Raw genomic sequence first — 25,268 nt, forward strand, 5'->3', positions numbered from 1 at the left:
ATGTCCGACCTGTGTGTTTGTGTCTTTAAGTTTATCATTAAAATATTGATAAATAAACATAACAATTCTCAAGAGCAAATTTTGAAGGGGACACCAAGTTTTTTTTTGTTGTTGCCCTGTTTGCATATATATTATTTCATTTCTTAAATAATTATATATATTATTATATTATTTACAATACACATATTTTAATGATATTTTAGGGGAGGACAACCCCCCATGATTTCCGCCTATGCTCAGCCCTTGATGCATGGGACAGAGTGGTTGGCAATTCTAAGCATTCACAAATTTAAACTTTCAGATGTGCTGTTTGTTTTTTAAAATGTGTATGAATTACATGTGTATGAATATTAAGTTGCGCATTTTCTAGAGACATTACGGTAGTAATTCTGACTTGCTGCACTGTGAGCAGGAAAAGGAAAAGAGGCTGCTAACTGGTATAAAAACAAATTAAACAACAAATAAACATGTAAATACATAATTTGAGTTGTGACAATCAGACGTTTTGTTGAGCTTTAGAGTCGGTTTGTGTGATCCTGATCAATTTTAGCTTTACTCCCATCAACATGAGTGCGGCTCTCCATGCGGCTCTCCAGGTGCTCTCAATATCTCATCAGTCACTCATCCCAGCACTATTCTGTGAGGAACCCAATTTAAATCAGATTCATTTTGGTCACAATACCAATAATCACAGATGTAACCGTTTAACCTTTAATAACTTCACCGCATCTTCATGCATTTGCTTAATAATTAGTGATTTGTGTTACAAAAAGATGACAAAGACACTAAACAAATCATAGATATTAATATGATTTCTCACTGGAGCAGTTTTAAAGCTTGTAATGGATAAATTTTTCTTATTTTTGAATGTATCTCTGTGGTGTGTGACGCTATCGTGGTTTTTAGTGGTTGCCAGTATGTCGCAATGACCTTTTAAATTAACAACAGAACTATTTATAACCGTTTTCAATACAAATAAATGTTAGCATTTCACAATTAATGTAAATTTTAATGTAAGTTTGGTAACATGAACAAACAATGAACAACATATTTTTTACCACATTTATTAATCAAATAAAAATACAATTGTTCATTGTTAGTTCACGTTAGTTCATAATGCATTAATGTTACTAATACAACTTTTGATTTAAAAAATGCATTAGTATATGTCGTAACTAACATTAAGTTCATTAGTTCATGTTAACTACAGTAATGTTGTTAAATAATATTAACAAATTGAACCTTTTTGTAAAGTGTTACTGTAATTTTAACGGCCGAACTTAGTGTTAATAAAATAGGAGATCTCGGATCGGTGCACCACTAGTGCTTAATATGCAGTAGTTGCATCTAATTTCACATAGCTACAGCTATTTTTTCATTTATTTATTTATTTATAAACATATCTTTATTACGAGGATTAACCCCTTGAGATGAAGCATCTCGTTTTCGAGGGGGTCCTCCAGTACATCAAAGCAATTTAAGGCCAGCTTGGCCAATTTAAGGCCAGCTTGGCCAGTAAAAAAGCAAATACACATATTTTTGATGAACTCTTTCATTCTTTCTTGTCTGTTGCTTAAACAAATAAAAAAAAAAAATAATAAAAATAAAAAACATCGGCATTCGGTATCAGAATCTGCCCATTTGCTTGTAAAAACGTCGGCAATTGGAATCAGCCATGAAAAATCATGATCGGTGTATCCCTAATATTTTTTTAAACACAAATTAATATAATAATGATATGATGACTGAAAACCTGGTCCTGGTTGCAGAAAGGTGTGTAACGATGATGGCAGTGATTAACTGGGATACCTGGATGAGGAATGGTGGTGACGATGATAATGGCGATGAGTTAAGTTGTTCATAGAGTAATAATGGCATTGGTGAGCTGAGGCATCCGGGTGACGAATGGTGGAGAGAATGACAATGTGGTGAGGCGAGTAATCCACAGAGCAGTAACAATTCAGAGCAAGTGTCCATACGATAATTTCAACAGGAATCCACACTGGAAAAGCTGATTGCTCTGCTCCCGAGGCAAAGAAAAACACACGAGGTGAACAAAAATACACAGACACACAAAAGGAACCAGCAGATAAGATGGAACCGTGAATATACCCCCTCCCCTGAAGGTCCACTACAACGCTGATGGAATTTGTCGATGAGGACATGGTCCAGGATGTAACGAGCCAGAACCCAGCATCTCTCCTCTGGACCATAGCTTTCCCAGTCTACCAGATACTAATATCCTCTGCCCCTCCACCTCACATCAAGAAGATGTCTAACAGAGAAAGCCGGAGACCTTTCTATTAGATGAAAATGCGGGAGAACAGAGAAGGCGGGCTGAAGGGGGTAGCAGACAACAGGCTTGATTTTAGATACGTGGAAGGTGGTGTGAATTTCACTAAGGGGGGGGACCGCCAACAGACTAAGCACCTTAGAGATGGTAAATGGTCCAATAAATTTAGGTCCCAACTTACGTGAGGGAAGTTGGAGAGTCCCTTCTGTCCACACACGGTCTAAACTGTGGGCTTAGAACGTTGATGGCCCGCTGATGCTTTGTTCCGATCGCCAGTACAGAGAAGGGCTTCTCTGTCTACCCCCCAGGTGCGATGGCATCTCTGTATGAATGCGTGCAAGGATGTAACAGCAGCCTCAGGTTCTTGGGAGGAGAACAATGAGGGCTGGGAGCCTAAACAGCACTGGAAGAGCGACAGACATGTAGACAAAACCGGGAGGGAATTATTGCGCATAATCGACCCAGAATAGTTTGGAACACAAAGTCGACGGCTTCCGAGACGCCACGCAGTGCTGGACCCTCTCCAAATCCCGATTAGCCCACTCGGCCTGCCTGTTGGTCTGGGGGTGGAACCCAGATGACAAGCTAGAAGTTGCCCCTAGCTGTAGGCAGAATTCTGCTCAAAACTTAGACACAAATTGAGGTCCTCTGTCAGAGACCACATCCGCACAGAGGCCATGAATAAGGAAGACTTGATCAACAACTATAGCCGTTGTCTCCCTTGCTGAAGATCAGGGAGAAACGAGAGAACAAACCCCAGGAATGGAACAGGCCGTGCATGAAACTCACACTTCTCCACCTTAACGAACAAATTATTCTCCAGCAACCGCTAAAGAACTCTCCTGACACGCTGGACGTGGTCTCGCAAGTTACTATAAAACATTGAGATATCATCAAGATATACAAAAATTAATCGATTGACCTTGTCACACAGAACACCATGGACGAGTGCCTGGAAGATGGCCGGGGAGTTAGAAAGGCAGATCCAAGTATTCAAAATGCCCTGTAGGCATGTTAAAAGCCATCTTCCATTCATCCCCCTCCCTGATCCAAACAAGGTGTTTAGCATTACGAAGGTCAAACATTGTGTGAACAGAAGCTCCCTGCAAGAGTTCAAAGGCCGAAGACATCAACAGCAAAGGATAATAATTATTTACCGTGATGTCATTCAGCCCCCGATAATTATGCAGGGACGTAAAGAGCCATCTTTCTTCCCCAAGAAGAACACTGCCCCAGTCAGAGAGGCAGAGAGCCAAATAATACCAGCTGCAAGAGAATCGCCAATATACCATTCCATGGCCTCCCGCTCAGGGGCTGAGAGAGAATACAGATATCCCTGAGTTGGAGAAGTGCCAGTAATAAGATCAAAAGCACAGTCATAATTGTGCAGTGGAAGTGAAGCAGCCTGAGACTTGCTGAACACCGCCCTCAAATCATGGTATACCTCAGGTACCCTGGCAAGATCAACCGGCTCCTCTTGCAACAGAGAACAGGAGACAACTGGGGAGAGAGCATAAACAAGACAATGAGACAGACAGAAAGAACTCCAGGACAACACAGATTTCTCAGCCCAATTCAAGTGTGGATTATGGGTTATCAGCCACAGATGTCCCAAAACCACTGGAGCAGAGGGAGAGTGGATAATGTAAGATGCCACTAGATTGGCGTCTATGAAGTTACCCTCTGCTCCACCAAAACTGAGACAGAGTGACGGAAGTTGTTGCTCTACAACCAGGGGATTTATCCAAAGGGGTAATACTCACCAGTAACCCCTTGCCTACTGGTGAGTTGCATCTTTTACCGGACAGAAGGCTGCAGTGTTTCCAGGTTGTCCACAGTGCAGACAGAGACTGTTGATGAGGCATCGGTTTCGTTCTGAGGCTCTTCCTCTGGACTGGACTTGAAGCATTCTACTGATGAAGGCGGTCGAGTAGCAGCAGACACAGAAGCACCAGATGGAGGAAGTGTACAGTGACGATGTCGCAGGGCCAGCCTGTTGTCAAGCCTGATCGCTAGGTCCACCAGATCAGTGGTCAGATTACCCAAAACGGTTGGTAGGTCCAACGCCTAGATCTCGTCCTTAATGTGGTTGGATAGCCCATGCAGAAACTGGTCCCACATCTCCTGCTCATTTCAACCACACGATTCAGCGAAGGTTCGTACCTCAGTGGAGAAGTTGGATACTAATCGATCTCCTTGCAGAAGGTCCAAGAGTTCCCTCGCTCCTTCCAGACATAGATCAGTGGAAGACATTGCGAAGTTCATCAGAAAACATGGGGAAGGAAGAGCAGCAAGGATGTTCATCCCTCCAATCTCTAGCTCTACCGGTCAACAAGTTGATGACTTGGCTTGTTCAGAGGGAAATGATGATGGTCGTAATGTAAATATCAGAGAACACTGGGACAGAAAAGATTGATAGATCTTAGGCTCACTGGAGTATGGTACTGGAGCTCGGAGGATCTTGATATAATTGAGACTGCTGTGGGTGGTGGTGTGGCTTTGGAGGAGAGACCAGCATTGGGGGAGAGACAAAGCCGTTAAATCCTGGGTGTCAGGTCAGCTATCTATCTTGCCAAATCCTCAACGCCTTGACTGGTGGATGTGAGTTGCTACTGTTGATGACCGAGGAGTGCCCCCTGTTGTGAAATAGCATTAACCAGAGATGTTCCCTCTACTGGATCCATGTTAGGCCAGATTGTTCTGTCAGGAGTGGTTTAAAAAAGGATCCAAATGCAGAGGGAATGACAATTAAAACAGTTTTTATTGAAACACAAATTAATGTAATGAATCGATGACTGACAACACAGTCCTGGTTGCAGAGAGGTGAGTGACAATGATTGCAGTGATGATGGCTGTGACACCTGGATGAGGAATGGTGGTGAGGATGATAACAGCAACGAGGTGAGTAATCCACAGAGCAGGCTGTGATGAGCTGAGAGACCCAGGTGAGGACAGGCAGTGAGGATGATAATGGTAATGAGGTACTGTAAGTTGTTCACAGAGTAGCAATGGCTGTGGTGCGCTGAGACACCCGGGCGAGTAATGGCAGAGAGGATGGCAAGGTGGTTAGGTGAGTAATCCACAGAGCAGTAACAGTTCAGAGCAAGTGTCCATCCGATAATTCCAACAGGTGAAACCAGGAGCAGTAACCACTGAATCAACACTTGAAAATACTGATGGTGAAAACAGACTGACAGGAAGGCAAGACTGCACACCAAAAACAAACAGGAACAATTTGGTGACAATCAGGCATGAGAGGGAAATAAATACACAGTGGTAATGACACACAGGTGGGGGTGATTACCTCGTGAGTGGCACAATTGAAAGTCTCCAAGGAAACACTGATTGCACCGCTCTTGAGTCAAATGAAAACACACAGACACACAAAAGGAACTGGCAGATAAGCCCGAACCCTGACACCAATGTAGTTAACTAATGTTAATGAATACAACCTTATTGTAAAGTGTTGCCAAATAATTTTGAGCACAAAATTCTGCAATTGACCAGTCAAGTATTTAACTGAATTTCATGCAGGCTACATGTAATGTTTCCTTATGGAATGTTTGCTTACAGGACTTTCAATATAATATAATATAATATATAATATAACTTTTTATAAATTGAAGTTTATTGCCATACTGTTTGTAAATATGGTGTGTTTCTGTGTGAGAGGAAGTGAGACAAGCTTCAAGGTCACTTTATACCTGCCACACACACACACACACACACACACACACACACACACACACAGACACACATTAGTACAGAAATAGAGGTCCTACTGTACAAAACAATAGTGGAATTTGGTTAGAGGAGAGGGTGTTGAGACATTGGCTACTCTGGTAACAGAACAGAACTGACTAGTTTCCCTTTGCCCTGAATGAATGATTACAGTCAGCATATACAGTAGTTAAAATTCTAGGGCGGCCCCAACAATTGCATCTGTGAACACTCTCTGATGGCCAGTACTCTTAAATTCGATGAAAGTTTTTTATTTTTTTTACCTTACGTATGTTTATCTAAAACCATCACAGTTATTTTAGGCTTATAAAAATTCAATCGGATATGTGGCATGAGAGATGATCATTGATGATTGTAATTGATGTTAATAGTTTTTTTAACCACTCTCCAAACAGGCAATGTCATAAAATCTTTTTCCTAATTAAATAATTTTATCGCAAAGCTGTTTTGATGTAGAACTGTTGGTAACACTATCCAAGAAGCTTCTATTTGTTAACATTAGTAAACGCATTAGGTATCATAAACTAACAATAAATAACATATTATTACTGCATTTATAATCTTTGTTAATCTTAATTTATAAAATCTTCCATTGTTAGTTAATGTTAACAATAAAAAAAATGATTAGTTTATGTTAAAAATTTATGTTAAACAAGATTAATAAGTGCTGTGAATGTAATGTTATTCTTAGTTCATTCATTTTTACTAATGTAGTTAATTAATGGTAACAAATAGAACCTTATTGTAAAGTGATACCTGAATTGCTTATGTTAATGCTTAAATGGAAAGAAAGAATCTACTACAATTGAAAACATTTTAAAGTAGTAATATCTGCTGAGGACAAATCTAAAACATTAGTTATTCATTGCTCATACATTGTATTTAAATTTACAAAGAAATAAAACAAAGTGCAAGGGTCTGAAGTTTTGCTCTCCTGACATTGCAAGATTTAACTGACTTTCACTGAAAATTCCACTAAGATTAAGTCTTAAGTGCACTTTGACCCAGACAGCCTCAGTCAGACATGGTTTTCTGTTTGCGCTTTGAGCTGGAGCTGTACCTGACGTAACCCACTCATCTCTTGTGTCTGGAAAGGATTTGTAAGTAGTAGGCTAATCACCCTGAGTTTCTTGTACAGCAAAAACACACAAGAAGTATTATTTAAAGGTGCACTCTGTTATTTTTGTTGATATTGCTCTCTGAACTTTACTTTTTAAGAAGCCCTTTAATGCTAGACAATGTTAACTATTTTTGCTGCTCCAAACTTACAACTTACTTATTGAGTGTACACAATGACATCTTTTTCAGATCTTATGTGGATTCTCTCTATTAAGCTCCAAAATGGAAAGTTCCTCAATGAAAACAAATTCACTCATAACAGTGTGAAAGCTCCCTCAGTCTGCTTTTATGAATGTAACGCAGCATATGAAAGAGTTTCGGCACAGTTTATTCTCCTCAGAGACTACTTCCAACTGACTAAAATACAAATGAAAATTCAAAGGAATCTCTTCAGTAATCAAAATATTTTTTTAATATAACTGTATTCTGAATACCAACTATTAAAATTTTAGCTAGTGCTATAAAGGTACTAATATTATGTATTTTAACCATTAAATGCATACCTTTCCACCCCCTATACCTCATCCATTTTTTGGAGTTGTGCCCAACTATTAGTTAGTATTTAGTGCAACACACACACACACACAAACACACACACACACACACAAAGTCAAAATTTTAAAAAATAATATATATATATTATTATTTTCTAATTGTCTTGAAAATATTTGGATAATTTTGACACTATCTGGGCATTTTGTACATCTGGTTTTGATAGATATAAGTGCTGGGTCTAAATATATGTAGCAGTGTTTGGAAAAATTACCATGCATATAAGGGTTCAATTTAGATAGATGGTCTTTATTGTCCCAGAGGGAAATTTGTTTTCACCAGTCTGCTCCACAAACACAAAACATACAGATACCCACATTACATTATATGAAATGTGTAATCCTGTTACATGTATTCCAATACTCCTCAACCATGCTGACAGAATTACAGGAAATTGACCAAAAGGAAACTAGCAGTCCCATTGCAGATCATAATTTGTACATCATGATTGCATGAATTTGTTGTATCATACTACCTGACTATATTTTTGTGTTTTCACAGCTGTAATAGCCACAACCTCTGAGGCTCTCAACACAACCACATCTATGACAACAAATTACAATTCCACAGGCAGTATTGCCTTGTCACCGAGACAGATTGAGGAAGTTTCATCTACCACAAACATCACAACGATACACACTCAAACATCGACAGAGGGAATGACTACTAATTCAAATTTTATCACAAAATCCACAAATCCCAGTCATTTCACAACTAGCACAAACAATGTTATTTCTACTGTTATTGGTGGTAAGCACTCTTTCACTACATCCAATAAAAAATATGCCCGTTCCACTTCAACAGCCCTTAATTTTACATATTCAAATAAAGATGAAGCCAGTTTATCAAGCTTTGTTTAAAAAAATAATATCATCTATCACTCTTCAACATTACCACAAATATCCTCACATATTCATCTTACCACACAACAGCAACCAACATGCCTTTCACAGCCAATGCTAGAAACCATCAACCTACATCCATGTCTACATTTACAGGTTTCCTCCACACCATAAAAGTTGCCTTACTATTTGGCAAAAGAATTGACGGAAGTACTCAGCTGCTAGGAATAAACACATCTGCATTTTATCATATTTGAAAAATGACATATTTTATAAATTGTATAGATTGTTCATGGAGTTCAATAAAATGAAAGTTCAGTCTTTCCATCCTCAAATATTACAATAGGCTTATCTTTATACTTTGCTGGTTGCAGATAGAGAGCCATAATACATTACCCTTGTAAGCATATTAGACTGTGGTCAGACTTATCATTCGAGCTTTGCATGTGCAAAAAAGTGTTTTTTGAAGATTTTATTGTTTTGTATGTTTAATTAAGTGAGGATGGGCATTGAGGAAGTTTAAGCTGGTGCCACATTAGCCAATTTTTCCCAGTTATTTTTAGGTGTGAGCTTCATGAACATAATCACCCCTCAGGTGGAGGGAGACAGAGTATGCATTAGTGTCTGCCAGCTGGAGTTCGTTAATCTCTTGACAGTTGGGACTCCTTGCTGACTTAATATGGGTGTTCGACTTGAACTGCACCTTGACTTACTGATCAGCAAGATTTACCAGTTGCAGATGGGGGAGGAGTTGACAAGAGAGACGCCAAGCTAGATACTTTGTGCTTCCGATCGTGTGCTGAACCTACATCAGTCACGGCCGATTGCACTATGTTTCTTTTCATTATTGCAGACAAAGTGGAAATCAGACAGGTACTTTGGTGGCACCATCTCAAGTCGGTCAAAATTTGAAACCGACATGCACTACTTCAAGTCGGACACCGATCTGTCTGCATGAAGTTGAAAACATCTTATGGTTCCAGCAACAGGAAAAAGGATCCAACATGACAGGAAAAATCGCTCTGTCACCGGGATAGGCTCTTGTGTTTTTCTCAAGTGACCATTGAGCTTCTTCTTTTACTGCAGAACTGACAAGATGTCAAGCTGATCTGAATGTTTTCATCATTCATGCTGCGTATCATTACAAACACTGATTGTAATCCATAGTGATCTGTCACCAAGCATTTTGTTCCTGTGTTTTCCAGTACAGAAATTAAAAATGAAATCAGAAAGCAGATGCACAACAGTCTGTTTTTATTGAACGCAATTTCTTTACTCACTGAAACCTGCATATGGACATGCACATTCTATTTAGAAAATTAGTTCCTAGATACATTTGGATTAGTGGATTGTGATACATTTATGACTCAGGGTTCTGTTTCGCTTAATTCATGTGTTGTTAAATGTTCACTGACCCACTCACATGCTCATTTCCATAATACATATGGAACAAAAATCACACTATGCTATAGGTTCAGGTTTAGCTAAGTTTTTTCTTTTTACATGGCTTCTCAATGCATCATAGAATAATTTTTAACATTCTTAATGTTAGCTGTTTCTGATTATGTGTTATGTGTCACTCAACACAGGACCAACAAGCATTCCATCTTGGAGCACAGCCACAGTATTCCCAAGCAATGTCACGACTCCAGTCATACCAACGCATGGTGGTAATGTCACATCTATACCTTTTTCCACTCAAAGCAACGTGACAAGCTCATCCACAATATCTCCAGAAAATGCCACAATTTCATCAGTGAGTACTCCAGGGAATGCATCAATTCCGCCCCTAACTACATCAGGCCATGCCACACCTACACCTACAACTGTAACAACAGCAGCCAACACCTCAAGTCCACCTGTATCTACACCAGGGAATGTTACAAACCATCCTGTAACTGCACCAGGAACTGCCACAAATCCTCCAGTAAATACAGGCAGTGCCACAACTTCTTTTCCTGTGCCAGTGAACAGCACAACTTCATTCCTAACAACAAGAGGCAATACCACTAGTCCTCCTTTTAGTACATTAGGCAACACAACAGCAACAATTTCAACACCAGGCAGTGCCACTACTGCACCCCAAATTACAGGAGGAAATTCAACAATTACAGCAGGCAATGCAACTACAACACCAAGCAATGCCACAACTGCACCTATAACTACCCTAAGCAATGGCACATTTCCACCATTAACCACACATGTTTCAATTCTTACTACACTTGGGAATGCCACAGTTCCACCTGTAACAACAACAGGCAACAGCACAATGTCAGCTCTGACTACACCAGGCAATTTCACAGCTCCACCTCAACCTTCACAAGGTAATGTCACTAATGCACTCCTAACTACACCAAAAAATACCACTAACCTACCCACACTACAACACTTGGTAATGTCACTAATCCATCCCTAACAACACAGAGTAATGCTACAATTTCATCCCAAACTGCAATAGCTAATGCTACAGCACCTCCAATAATAACACCAATCAATGGCAGAACTCAACACATAACTACACCGGGCAATGCCAGTGCTACACCTCAGATTACACCAAATAATGCTACAACTGCACCACTAACTACACCAGGCAATGATACTATTTCATCCATGACAACACCAGGCAATGCCAAAACTCCCCCACCACATACTACTGCAGGTAATGCTACAACTCATGTTACACCTCCAGGAAATGCCACAGCCCCACCCACATCCAAGTCCACAACTCCCCTAATGTCAAAATGAGGCAATGCTGCACCACCACCCTTAACTACAGCAGGGACTGGTAAAACACAACTGATTAGACCAAATAATGCCTAGTTCCATTACTAACTACACCAGGCAATGCTACTATTACTCCCACAATAACACCAGGCAATGCCACAACTCCCCCACCACTTACTATTCTAGGTAATGCCACAGCTCCACCCACATCCAATGCTACATCTCCCCTTTTGACAACACCAAGCACTGCCACAACACCACCCCAACTACAGTAGGAAAAGATACAACACACCCAACTACACAAAATAACGTCACAGCTCCATCACTAACTACATCAGGGAACGGTACCACACAACCCATGACTACAACCGCTACAGCAGGGAACGGTACCACACAACCCATGACTACAACCGCTACAGCAGGGAATGGTACCACACAAGCCCTGACTTCATCAGGAAACACGACAAAATCACCAATTACACATTACTGTCCATCTTATATGCTCATTTCCATTCTAATTATGGAATAAATAACATGCTATACCATAGGTTCAGGTTTTGCTGAAAGTTGAGATTGTCTTTTTAATGCATCATAGAATAATTCTGAACATTCTTAATGTTAGCTGTTTCTGATTATGTGTTATGTGCCACTCAACACAGGACCAACAAGCATTCCATTTTGGAGCACAGCCACAGTATTCCCAAGCAATGTCACGACTCCAGTCATACCAACGCATGGTGGTAATGTCACATCTATACCTTTTTCCACTCAAAGCAACGTGACAAGCTCATCCACAATATCTCCAGGAAATGCCACAATTTCATCAGTGAGTACTCCAGGGAATGCCTCAATTCCACCCCTAACTACATCAGGCCATGCCACACCTCCACCTACAACTGTAATAACAGCAGCCAACACCACAAGTCCACCTGTATCTACACCAGGGAATGTTACAAACCATCCTGTAACCGCACCAGGAACTGCCACAAATCCTCCAGTAACTACAGGCAGTGCCACAACTTCTTTTCCTGTGCCAGTGAACAGCACAACTTCATTCCTAACAACAAGAGGCAATACCACTAGTCCTCCTTTTAGTACATTAGGCAACACAACAGCAACAATTTCAACACCAGGCAGTGCCACTACTATACCCCTAATTACAGCAGGAAATTCAACAATTACAGCACAAACTATATCAGGCAATACTACATCTCCCCCACCACTCATTACCCCAGCTAATGCTACAACATCTTCTGATATACCACCAGGAAATGCCACAACCCCACCCACATCCAATGCCACAACTCCCCTAATGTCAACACCAGGCAACACCACAACACCACCCTTAACTACAGCAGGGAATGGTACAACACAACTGATTACATCAAACAATGCCACAGCTCCATTACTAACTACACCAGGCAATGTTAATATTCCATCCACATCAACACCAGGCAATGCCACAACTCCCCCACCAATTACTACTTCAGGTAACGCCACACCTCTACCCACATCCAATGCCACAACTCCCCTATTAACGACACTTGGCAATGCTACAACGCCACCCCTTACAACAGTAGGAAATGATACAACACAACCAACTACACCAAATATTGCCACAGCTCCATCACTAACTACAGCAGGGAATAGTACCACACAACCCTTAACTTCACCAGCTACAACAGGGAATAGTACCACACAACCCCTGACTTCAGCAGGGAACTCTACAACACCATCTATTACTACATTAGGGAATGCTACAACATCACCTATCACTACACCGGTGAATGCTACAACACCACCCATTACTACACCAGGGAATGCTTCATCACAACCTGCCACTACACCAGGGAACACTACAACACCACCAATCACTACACTAGGGAACACTACAATACCACCCACCACTACACCAGGAATATGCTACAACACTACCCATCACTACACAAGGGAATGCTACAACACCACCAATCACTACACTAGGGAACGCTACAACACCACTAATCACTACACCAGGGAATGTTACAACAACACTCACCACTACACTAGGGAACAATACAACACCACTCATTACTACACAAGGTAATGCTACAACACTACCCATCACTATACCAGGGAATGCTACAACACCACTCATCACTACACCAGTGAACACTACAACACCACACATTACTACACAAGGTAATGCTACTACACCACTAACTACACCAGGGAATGCTACTACACGACTAACTACACCAGGGAATGCTACCACACGACTAACTACACCAGGGAATGCTACGGCACCACCTCTAACCACAGGCATCTCTACGAATGGACCCAACGTAACTACTAACCCAACTAACAACACAACACCACCAGGTGTGTTTGCATAAATGAGTCCTGTGTGCTTGTACAAGCTCATGCAATGCTGATCCTCACCTGTCCTTAAATACCTTCTCTCTAAATCCTTAGTGATCTGGCATATTTTTGTGTTTTTTTTTCTTATAGCTACCTGTCCTGCAGTGCCCTGCTCACCCCTCAGTGTTTGTGTGAATTCCACCTGTCAGTGTCTGGCAGGAACATATCTTTTAAATAATTCCTGTGTAGAAAGTAAGTGCCAGAGGTCAAGCCTCGGTCAATCACATACCATATTGCTCAAATAGGACCATGGGGGGACAACAATTATAGTGATAGTTCACTCAAAAAAATATGGAACAAAAGGAGATGCAAGTAAGAATGTTAGGGACTGATAGCCTTAGTCAAAACATAATTTTTTTAATTTAATTTATATAATCTATAAACCTTAAATATGATGAATAAGATTAATAATTTTATTTTTCTATTAAATATATAATGTATGTAGTGTGTGTGGTTAGAACAATACAAAACAAATTAATATAAACACTCTCCCTCCACTCTTTATCTCTTTTTCACGTCCTGTTTATTCCTAGCTAAAACCTTCCCCAGTACACTTCGGGTGAACCGCACTTTTGAAAATGCTATGAAGAATCCCCAATCACACGAATTCCGGCAAACTGCTAATGAGATCATTTCTGCGGTAGGTCACACACATACTCTACATTAGAATCTGGTGTTGGCTTTGCTGCCATCCTAACAACTAACATTTCACTTATTAGTTCAAAGAATTACATTCATAGTCTGGACTTGTGTTGATAAAATTGGATGATCATATGTTCAGTGCGCATTTAAATTGGGATAAAAGTTGAAAGATTTGGAAAATAATACTGGTGTATATATATATATATATATATATATATATGTAAATATTTTTTAATTGAGTTAATGTCTTAAAATTGGTTTCTGCTATATTTATCTATATTGCTTTGGTTTTACTTTGCTATTGCTAAAGAGCTGTTTCAATACATTTTGGACTACCTCATCTCTGGGTGAAATTAAACACTTAAAAAAATCTTGAATCAATATCCTAAATCAATATCCTTTACACTCTAAATAAGTCTAGATCATTGATTTTTCTCCCCTCCTCTCATAGGTAAATATAGCTCTGCATAACCAGCCAAACTACATAAGCAGCACTGTCCTTAGGTTAATGTAAGTGACCCTTTCAACAGCTCTTAACCACAGCTTTTAAAAATAAATCATAGTGACTAATTACTAATCTCTGTTTGAATGATTCTAGGCCTGGCAGTGTGGTGGCCTCAGTAAACAGTTTTTTTGAGCTCAATTCTCAAGCCACCCAGGATTCGGTTATAGCGGCCATGGATACTGCTATAAAAGAGTGCAAGGACTGTGGAATTCTTGCTAATGCTACATATATGAGTGAGTAAAAATGCCTCCTGGACTGTGTATTTCCACAAAGATAAGAAACAACAACTTTTATTTGCAACTGTATAAAATGGCCACAATTGTTCCTCATATATTTCCGCAATAAAAGTCTCCATAGCCCAAAAATAGGAACACATTTTAATACAGTGCAAGTGCCAAAACCATGAGTATGGCCATGTATCGTTTTTGTGATATGTTTTAGGTTAAATAAATACCTTCCACGTTAATGCAAGATGTAAAGGGACCAAAGGATTGTCTCTCTATAAACTGTACTACTATCCTCTAATTCTGTTTCTCTTTCTATGCCTCTCTAGAAACTGATCTGTGTCAGCAGGAGCCTTCTCCTTGTGATCTTGACACTACAGAATGTGCATTTAGAGAAGGTCTTGCTGAATGTCCCTGCAAAATGGGCCATGTACCCAGCCCTTACCAGAGGAAGAGCTGTACAGGTGAGCGTGTGTAATTGCTCTATTTACTCTGTGTTGTAAAGAATCGTAGAGGATGTGCAGTTTTGTGTGAGCGAGCATGTTTGTGTGTGCAGATTATATTCAGCTGTGACCTTTGAGCTTGGTGTAGTTTTGTCCATAGTAACAGCCATGTTAATACTGATCATAGCAAATTCAAATAATGTAGTTTAATGGCTGTTTACACAGAAGGTTGTTCCAATCTTTTTTTCTGTTCCTCTCCCTCACCAATTACTGTCTATTTTTCATAGTCTGCCCCAGTGGAAAGAAAGCACAAGGAGAAAAATGTGTTCCGTGAGTACCATTGTTGCTATTTATTACTTCTTAAAACACATCATCTCTTAAATGACAATGTACTGTACACTTGTTTGTCCAATAGAGGAAATGTACTCAAAGGGTGACAGTAATAATTGAATGGTTGAGATCATGACATGCGTATGTGTAACAGTAAATACTGCCCTCTTGTGTCATCATTGCAAAAGTCATTTTTGTGGCAAGCTTTCAAATTGGACACACAGAACTTATATTCAGAGGTGGGTAGAGTAGCCAAAAACTGTACTCAATTAAAAGTACAATTACTTCAGAAACATAATTAAACATAATAAAAGAGTACTCAAGTAGTGAGTAACATATACTACAGAATTATGATTATTATTAATGGAATTCTGTCATCATTCACCATCATGTTGTTCCAAACCCGCATGACTTTCTTTCTCCTATGCAACACAATAAGGAGATATTAGATAGAATGTTTGCCTGATCATTATTTACTTTCAGTGCATGTTTCTTTATATATATATATATATATATATATATATATATATATATATATATATATATATATATATATATATATATATATATATATATATATTTTGAAAGTGAATGGTGACCGAAACATTCGGTCTAACATATTTTGTTTTCCACATAATACAAAGTGTCACACTGGTTTGGAACAACATGAGGGTAGAGAAATGATGAAAGAATATTAAACTTTGGCTGAGCTATCACTTTAAAGAGATAGTTTACCCAAAAATGAAAATTCTCTCATCATTTACTGGCCCTCATGCCATCCCAGATGAGTATGACTTCCTTTCTTCTCTGCAGAACACAAATTCAGATTTATAAAAGATTATTTTAGCTCTGTAGGCCAAATATTTGATGCTCCAAAAAGCACATAAAGGCAATATAAAAGTAATTAATAAGACTCCAGTGGTTTAATCCATGTCTTCAGAAGTTATATGATAGGTGTGGGTGAGAAACAGATCAATATTTGTCATTTTTTTCAAGACAGCAAGGAGCGATATGCAGAGAAGAGTGTGAATCACCAAAAACACAAGAAGAATGTGAAAGTGATCTGTTTCTCTGCTTCTCATCCACACCTATTACATCACTTCTGAAGATATTGATTTAACCACTAGTGTTATGATTACTTTTATGCTGACTTATGTTTGTTTGTTTTGCTTTAAAATGTTGCCACCCATTCACTTGCATTGTATGGACTTACAGAGCTGAGACATTCTTCTAAAAATCTTCATTTAAGTTCAGCAAAAGAAAGAAAGTCATACACATCTGGGGTTGCATGAGGGTGAGTAAATAATGAGAATTGTAATTTTTGGGTGAGCTATCCCTTAAAGGCCTCTTGTCAGATCTGGATGAATTTGTCAATAAGAAGAGAGGTTTGGAAACATTTCTAGTAATTAGTACAGTGAAAAAGTGAAAATGTCCCACAAGGACATTATATATAATGCTGAAATATAATGCTTTTTTTTTTTGCTATTTCATAGCTTTTAAAGTCCTGTGTGGATTCTTATTTCAGTGTAGTTACAGTTTTCAGTGTTGTAAGTATTTAGATCATTTGTTCTATACAGCAGTACTGCAGCTCTCTAAATGCAGAGTACACAGCCTACGTAGGGCACCAATCCTGGTCGTGGAACACTCGCTGTGTCTGAAACCGCCCCCATCAACTATATAGTGCAGTATTTTTAGTTTTTGCTATTTTGTAGGAGTGTCTGAATTCTGAGCGAGCCACTCATTCCCCACTTTTGTTTACTCATTCTTACCCACAATGCACTCTAATTTCAAGTGTACATTTCAAGTACACTCGATGATGGTTAATTTCCCACAATTCACCATGGGGAAGACGTATGAGCTGGGAGTTTACAGCTTCCTTCACTCCTGCAATGTTTTATTTCATGCTGAATGTAGTAAATTACTTTTTGACAAACAATTACTGGAAAACAAAACAAATAATAATATATATGTACATATAGAGAGACAAAACATACAGATACATTTTTAAATGTACTATTTATTTGATCAAATGTGTTTAATCTTTATATTATCACACAGTATATATTAAAAATGACAAACAGAATGAAGATTTAGTGTTTTCTTATATTATTTAATAAGAATAACAAATAAGGCCCAATTCTTTTTAAATTTCATATGTGACATTTCTGCACCATTTAGTTCACTTACTGCTGAGATTTAGTCCACTAAATGCCATTCACTATATAGGAAATAGTGAATGAGTGAACAATTGCGGACACAGCCACTCTTGTTGTGATGATTGCCTCGTGTATTCGAGCACGCGAATGGCAGTGATTTACCATTAACTTGGATGTTTAAATGGATTTATACAGTTAATCCACCTGAAGTAGCTGTGATAGTTTAAAGTACCCCCGTGAGGGCGCAGAGTAAATGCATAAATACTGCTCATGACATGCGGGACAAAGCGCACTGATATATTGCTGCACTGACTTAAAAATGTACACTTAAAAGCTGATGTCATATGAGCCCAGTTACAGAATCACCCTGAAAATGACCATCTCATTACACAGAAAAGCCAGCATTAGAATTAGAGCCAATATTTACCTCAGCGTGCTGCCTGAATTTGGAGCTGTGACTTTAATCTTGAAATATCATCTTGTCTTGGTGTTAAATGAAGGCATTGCATAAAGGAACTATTATTTTTTCCACTGTGTGGAGTGAAGAAAGTGTTTCACTTTGAAGAGTTTGATGCTGCTGCACTGATGACTTGAGTGACAGTCTCATCACTCAAGTGGGAGCGTCTCATCGCAAGCAGCTGTGAACTTCCGCTCTCGTAAAAGTCCCATGCAATAATCTCTCAATAAATTACACATTAATTCAAATTAAACCCAGTATTGTAACGACAGTAACGCCACACATTGTAAAGAAGTAAATGTAAAAAAACAATATTAGAAATTTACTTGAGTGAGAGTAAAAAGTACCCACTTTTAAACCTACTCTAAAAGTAAAATTTTCCCAAACATGTTACTCAAGTAAATTTAACAGAGTAAATGTAACAAGTAACTACCCACCTCTGCTTATATTTTATACTTATGTAATATATATTATATTTTAGATTTCTGTTTAGTGATATTTTGTATATTATTTTTTTAGATGTCCATTTGGCTATTCTGGATTCAACTGTGATGACTGTAAGATATTATTATCATCACAATATTTCTTTATTTTTTATTTTTATTTAATTATCATTGAAGCAATAGTACTTTTAATTTGCACCACTCATTACATGGATCTGCTTGTATGTCTTTGTTAAATCCTTCATTTTTTGTGTGTGTTTATATGTTTGTGTAATTACATTTGTCTCTCTGTGTAGCCACTTTGATTGCTCTAGTGGTGGTGGCATGTGTGTTAGGGGGAGTTCTGCTCATTGTGATTTTGGCTGTGCTCATCTACCTCTGTGTGACTCATCGGTGGGTATTCATTTTAATAGCATCTTGTTGTGTGTTTAAGAGAGGACAGGCAGGCTTGTATTTGAATGCATCTATGTGTGCTTTAAATATGTTTATGTATTTCTGTGTCCTGGAACAAAATTACTGATGTCAAAATTATTCTTGCTCTACTGTTATTGCCCTTTAGCTCCCACCTGTGTTGGGGGTAATGTAACAGTAACAAGTAACTTGTTAAGTTGCAGTACAATAACTGGAGTGTTGCTTTTCAAATAAGTAACTCATGATATTTTCTGTTTATTTAAAAATACATATGAAAACCTCTTCCTTTCCTGTGTTGGAAAAACAGAGGCATATTCAAGGTGTGCAAGCATTGTGTGTGTCATGCTTATCAGGGACATAAGTTTTCTTTCAGACCATCCAAACATTTATGTTTTAAAAACTTTCAAATACTGCTGGTAAATGAAAATAAATGTATGTGCTTCAGTGAAATCCAGTTGTACAAAATAACACAAAGAGTGTAAGTGTTTCCTGCAATTGTGATTCCTGTGTAAATACACTGATGGCATATTAAAACAATTGGGAAACACATCTTTTCATGCTTAACCCTATCCTTGCATGCAAACTATGTTTAAGGGATAAAAATATGTTCACAGACAAAAGCAGTACAAGAGAAACACAAATTACATTATTTCAAATGTAAAGTTCTCTAACACTGGATCTTACCTTACAAACTAGATGTGTCTTTATTATTTATTTCCCAGCTGGAAAAAGTCTAAGGAACATGTGTACAACACCCCAAACCCTGCTGAGGAGTTCACGTCCACATGGTCCTCTCCGGGCATAATTTCTATTCCTCGTGCCACTGTCAGTGCCAGCAATGATGCCAATGACACAACTTTGGAAATGACTGAGGGGGCAGGCAAAAGGAATAGCCATAGTAACGGATTGGTGAGTGCTCCCTTCCAATTAAAAGCTACACAATCAACTAATAAACCTGTTATTGCCACTTGTTCACAGAGCAGTTACAACTGTCTTTAACTTGCAGTGGGTTGTGAACTGATTCAGAGTTTTCTAGAGGAATCACAAATATGGAAAACCTGGAAATAAGAAGGAATTTAAAACAATGTTTTCCAGGCCCTAAAAAGATATGGAAATTATTAAAATCTTTTATCTATCTTTTGTCTAAAATATTTGGATCTTTATCAAATAAAGGGGGGTTATTATTAATTTATATTTAATATAAAGTTATAGTCGTTTTTTATATCTCTTTTTGATGTTGAATCATTTATAGCCCACTATAAGTTTAGTGTTCCATCCCATTCATTAACCCTGCATGTACCCTTCTGGTCTCATACAACAAACAAACAAACACTAATAAAAGTGTCACCAGCTGCATGATACTGTAAATACATCACAACTCTAATAACTACTAATTATATTTTTCAATCAGAAGTCAATTGCCAAATGTATACAATGATTGCTAAACTGACCTCCACTAATATACTACTTAATGGACCAATGATTAGATTATCCCAATTTCCTTCCAAGCATTACTTGAATGAATGAATAATTGAATGACTGAACTCTATTATGTCTTACCAAGGTATTATATTAGTGGAACAACTGCCTTTGCGGTTAACTTGAGGTCAGAAGATCCAACAGGACATAGTACATGGAAAACGTCATGGTTACTGATGTAACCTCCGTTCCCTGATGGAGGGAACGAGATGTTGTGTTGATTCACTTTTGGGAGCCCAGATATCTCTGATCTTTGAGAAAAGGCCAATGAGAATTGGCGTGGGAATTTGCATTCCACTCCCCTAGGCATACGGGTATAAAAGAAGTTCTGCTTGCAAACACACACTCAGGTTTCGCACTCAGGACCCGAGCCAAAGACCCAGCCATTTCAGCGTTTGGTTCAGTGTTGTGGCAAGAGGGACACGACGTCTCGTTCCCTCCATCAAGGAACGGAGGTTACATTAGTAACCATGACGTTCCCTATGTGTCACTCACTCGACGTTGTGTCGATGAGTTGACACTAGGGGTCCCAATAGAAAATGCCACAAGAGCTGAACCGAATTACGCAGTCTGGCAGTGCAAGACGGGCAGAACTCTGTGTGCCTTGTTGCCAGCGCAGCAAGCCGTCGCATAACTACCCCCATCACACTGGCAGGCATGAATCGGTCCCCTACACCTTGGGAGCGGCTAACTGCTCAGAAGTTTAAGGATGCATGTCCTCACCTGAAGGAAGGGGAACGGTGCTATGCGCAAATGGTACACTTGGCCAGCTGACCCGAACGTAACTGTTTGTGTCTCCTGAGAACACACGGGATGATACTGGCTCAACTCTGAGGTTATAGAACCTCACAAAGGTATTAGGTGTTGTCCAGCCCACAGCTCTACATATGTCTGCTAGAGAGGCGCTGTGGGACAACGCTCCAGAAGCCGCTACAACCCTGGTAGAATGGGCTCGCAGGGCAGCAGTGGGTGGCATCCATGTCCCAGTGAGCGATCCTCTGTTTGGAGACAGTGCTTCCTTTCCGCTGTCCACCCAAGCAGACAAGAGCTGCTCAGAGCTTCTAAAGCTCTGCGTGTGATCCAAGTAGATGCGAAGAGCACGCTCCGGTCACAGCAACGCCATGGCTTGGCCTGCCTCCTCTTGGCGCTTGCAGGTTCACAACCTGATCCCTAAAAGAGGTTGTGGGAACCTTGGGCACATAACCTGGTCAGGGTCTCAGGATAACTTGAGAGTATCCTACCCTCGTGATGGAGGTGAGCACCATCAGGAGGTCGGTCTTTAAGAAGAGCACCTTTAACTCAGCAGACTCAAGGGGCTCGAAATGAGATCCCCAAAGGACCAAGGAGAGATCCCATGAGTGCCTCTCAGAAACCCAAGGATCAAGTCATGCTTCCCAAATACTTACCTTCTACTGCATCGTGATGTGCCGATATAGTGGCTACACACACATTCAAGGTGGAGGGGGACAGCCATCCCTCCAACCTCTCCTGCAGAAAGGAAAGCACTGATCTTACTGCGCATATCTGGTGTTCTTCGCTTCGGGAAGAACACCACTTAACGAACAGACACCACTTCAGGTCAACAGACACCTCGTTAAGGGGGCCCTGGCCTGAGTGACTGTGTTTAACACCACGGGTGGTAGGCCACTTACGTCTTCCATGTCCCATCCAAGGGCCATACATGAAGATGCCAGAGGTCTGGTCACAGGTGCCAGATGGTCCTTCCTCAGGGGAATTCTCCATGGGGGGCAGTCGCGAGGAGCATTGAGGTCTGAATACCAAGTCCGGGGGAGCCAATAAGGGGCCACTAGGTGGATCTGCTCCTTGTCCTCCCTGACACGTGTGAAAACGCACACTTGTGTAGCCCCAGGGGCCAGCTGTGCGCCAGAGCATCTGTACCGAGCGGAGCCTCGGTCAGAGAGTACTAGAGCAGACAGTGGGAGAATTCTGGGGAAGTTGTCCATCCGGACCAACACATGCTTGCCCCGGATCAACGGCAATAGCCTCCTCAGGGCAAGTAGTACTGCCAACAACTCGAGGCAGTTGATGTTCCAATGCAGTCGCGGGCCACTCCAAGGGCCAGCAACTGTGTGCCCATTGCACACTACACCCCAGTCGAGCTGGAACGCATCTGTTGTAACCACGACGTGCCTGGAAACCTGGCCTAGGGGAACTCCTGCCCGTTGGAACGCTAGGTCTGACCAGGGGCTGAACAGATGCAACAAGCCTGTGTGATGTGACGGCATGACCGTCGCTGAGGATGCCATATGCCCCAGGATTTCAGTGGGACCGTTGTATTCTGTCTGAGTGTACGCAGACAGTTCAGCACTGACTGCGCACACTCGTTGGTGAGGCGCGCTGTCATTGTGACCAAATCTAACTCCATACTGAGAAAAGAGATGCTCTGAACCGGGGAGAGCTTGCTCTTTTCCCAGTTGACCCGAAGCCCCCAGCCAGCTGAGGTGCCTGAGCACCAGGTCCCTGTGCGCACACAACGTGTCCCGCGACTGAGCTAGAAGTAGCCAGTCGTCAAGATAGTTCAGAATGCGGACGCCCACTTCCCTTAACAGGTAAAGGGCTGCCTCTGCGACCTTCATGAAGGTGTGAGGTGACAGGGACAAACCGAGGGGGAGGACCTCATACTGGTATGGAAGTACGCATCCTTCAGGTCTAGCGCCGCAAACCAACCTTGATGCCGGATGCTCACTAAGATGCGTTTTTTCATCAGCATTTTGGACAGGAGTCTGTGCAAAGCCCGATTCAGAGTCGCAGGTCCAGATTGGCCGCAACCCTGCTTTTTTTGGGGGGGTACGATGAAGTAGGGGCTGTAAAACCCCTTATTCACCTCGGCTGGAGGGACAGGCTCTATCGTGTCTTTCTGTAGGAGGGTTGGCATCTCCGAACACAGAGCAACAGCGTTCTCACCTCTCACCATAGTGAAGCTGGACCTGGGCGGTCGCCTAGCAAACTGAATCGCGTAGCCGAGTTGGACAGTCATAATCTGCCATCACGGGGGGGTTGGGGAGCCACGCCCCCAAACAACGCGAGGAGGAACAATTGTGCCGTTTGTGGCTGTGCTGAGTCTAGATACATCAAAGCATTTACCTGGCTCCTTGTGACCGCACCCGGAACAGCCTGGGACAGGGGAGGAAGATTTTTGTCCTTGTAGCCCTTAGAGACCATCACATCAGGTGCAGATTTTAGACACAGCGGTGCGTGATAGGGTGGGAGGCCTGCCTGCCAGAGAGAGAAACGGTGCCCAGTGGTCGTGATAGTGACTGCCAGGGACACCGACTGTGAGGCCCAGGAAATGAGAAAACCGCTCTTTTCTTAGAATGTGGGTACCACGGCCCTTGGGGCATGTGGTGAAATAAGAAAAGGAAAGTAAAGAACCTCCACTCCACAAGAAAGCCCACAAACATTTTGCTGAAGACAAGCAGACTAAGGACATGGATTACTGGAACCATGTCCTGTGGTCTGATGAGACCAAGATAAACTTATTTGGTTCAGATGGTGTCAAGCGTGTGTGGCGGCAACCAGGTGAGGTGTACAAAGACAATTGTGCCTACAGTCAAGCATGGTGGTGGGAGTGTCATGGTCTAGGGCTGCACGAGTGCTGCCGGCACTGTGGAGCTACAGTTCATTGAGGGAACCATGAATGCCAACATTTACTGTGACATACTGAAGCAGAGCATGATCCCCTCCCTTCGGAGACTGGGCCGCAGGGCAGTATTCCAGCATGATAACGACCCCAAACACACCTCCAAGACGGCCACTGCCTTGCTAAAGAAGCTGAGGGTGAAGGTGATGGACTGGCCAAGCATGTCTCCAGACCTAAACCCTATTGAGCATCTGTGGGGCATCATCAAATGGAAGGTGGAGGAGCACAAGGTCTCTAACATCCACCAGCTCCGTGATGTCATCATGGAGGAGTGGAAGAGGACTCCAGTGGCAACCTGTGAAGCTCTGGTGAACTCCATGCCCAAGAGGGTTAAAGCACTGTTGAAAAATAATGGTGGCCACACAAAATATTGACACTTTGGGCCCAATTTGGACATTTTCACTTAGGGGTGTACTCACTTTTGTTGCCAGAGGTTTAGACATTAATGGCTGTGTGTTGAGTTATTTTGAGGAGACAGCAAATTTACACTGTTATACAAGCTGTACACTCACTACTTTACTGTAGCAAAGTGTCATTTCTTCAGTGTTGTCACATGAAAAGATATAATCAAATATTTACAAAAATGTGAGGGGTGTACTCACTTTTGTGAGATACTGTATAAGCTCTGTCGAAGCACCCAGGGGTGTTACTCAACACAACAGTTGTGTGTGAGGGGGAGTACCGCTGTAATGCGCCATAGATCCAACATCTTTTCAGAGAGAGATGAATGGAAAGCAGGAGGAACTCCTTTTATACCCTTATGTCCGGAGGAGTGGCATGCAATTTCCACACGCCAATTCTCATTGGCCTTTTCTCAAAGATCAGAGATGTCTGAGCTCCCAAGAG

General features: G+C 40.9%; 1 protein-coding gene across 3 annotated transcripts in view; it reads left to right on the forward strand.

Annotated features, from left to right (window-relative positions):
- The window catches only part of LOC127652666 (mucin-2-like), a 37,344-nt gene that overhangs the window by 7,619 nt on the left and 4,457 nt on the right, over positions 1-25,268 (forward strand). The window contains exons 2-13 of one of the 3 annotated variants that reach the window (XM_052138951.1): positions 8,207-8,455; positions 10,137-10,871; positions 11,931-12,341; positions 13,762-13,863; positions 14,205-14,311; positions 14,765-14,823; positions 14,912-15,051; positions 15,372-15,506; positions 15,773-15,815; positions 18,948-18,985; positions 19,168-19,264; positions 20,005-20,191. In XM_052138951.1, the coding sequence (XP_051994911.1) occupies positions 8,207-8,455; positions 10,137-10,871; positions 11,931-12,341; positions 13,762-13,863; positions 14,205-14,311; positions 14,765-14,823; positions 14,912-15,051; positions 15,372-15,506; positions 15,773-15,815; positions 18,948-18,985; positions 19,168-19,264; positions 20,005-20,191 (2,303 nt within the window). The remainder of the gene's footprint in view (positions 1-8,206; positions 8,456-10,136; positions 10,872-11,930; positions 12,342-13,761; positions 13,864-14,204; positions 14,312-14,764; positions 14,824-14,911; positions 15,052-15,371; positions 15,507-15,772; positions 15,816-18,947; positions 18,986-19,167; positions 19,265-20,004; positions 20,192-25,268) is intronic. The other 2 variants (XM_052138953.1, XM_052138952.1) reach the window with 2 other exon arrangements.

Source organism: Xyrauchen texanus, chromosome 12 (assembly GCF_025860055.1).
Source record: "Xyrauchen texanus isolate HMW12.3.18 chromosome 12, RBS_HiC_50CHRs, whole genome shotgun sequence".
Lineage (NCBI taxonomy): Eukaryota > Metazoa > Chordata > Actinopteri > Cypriniformes > Catostomidae > Xyrauchen > Xyrauchen texanus.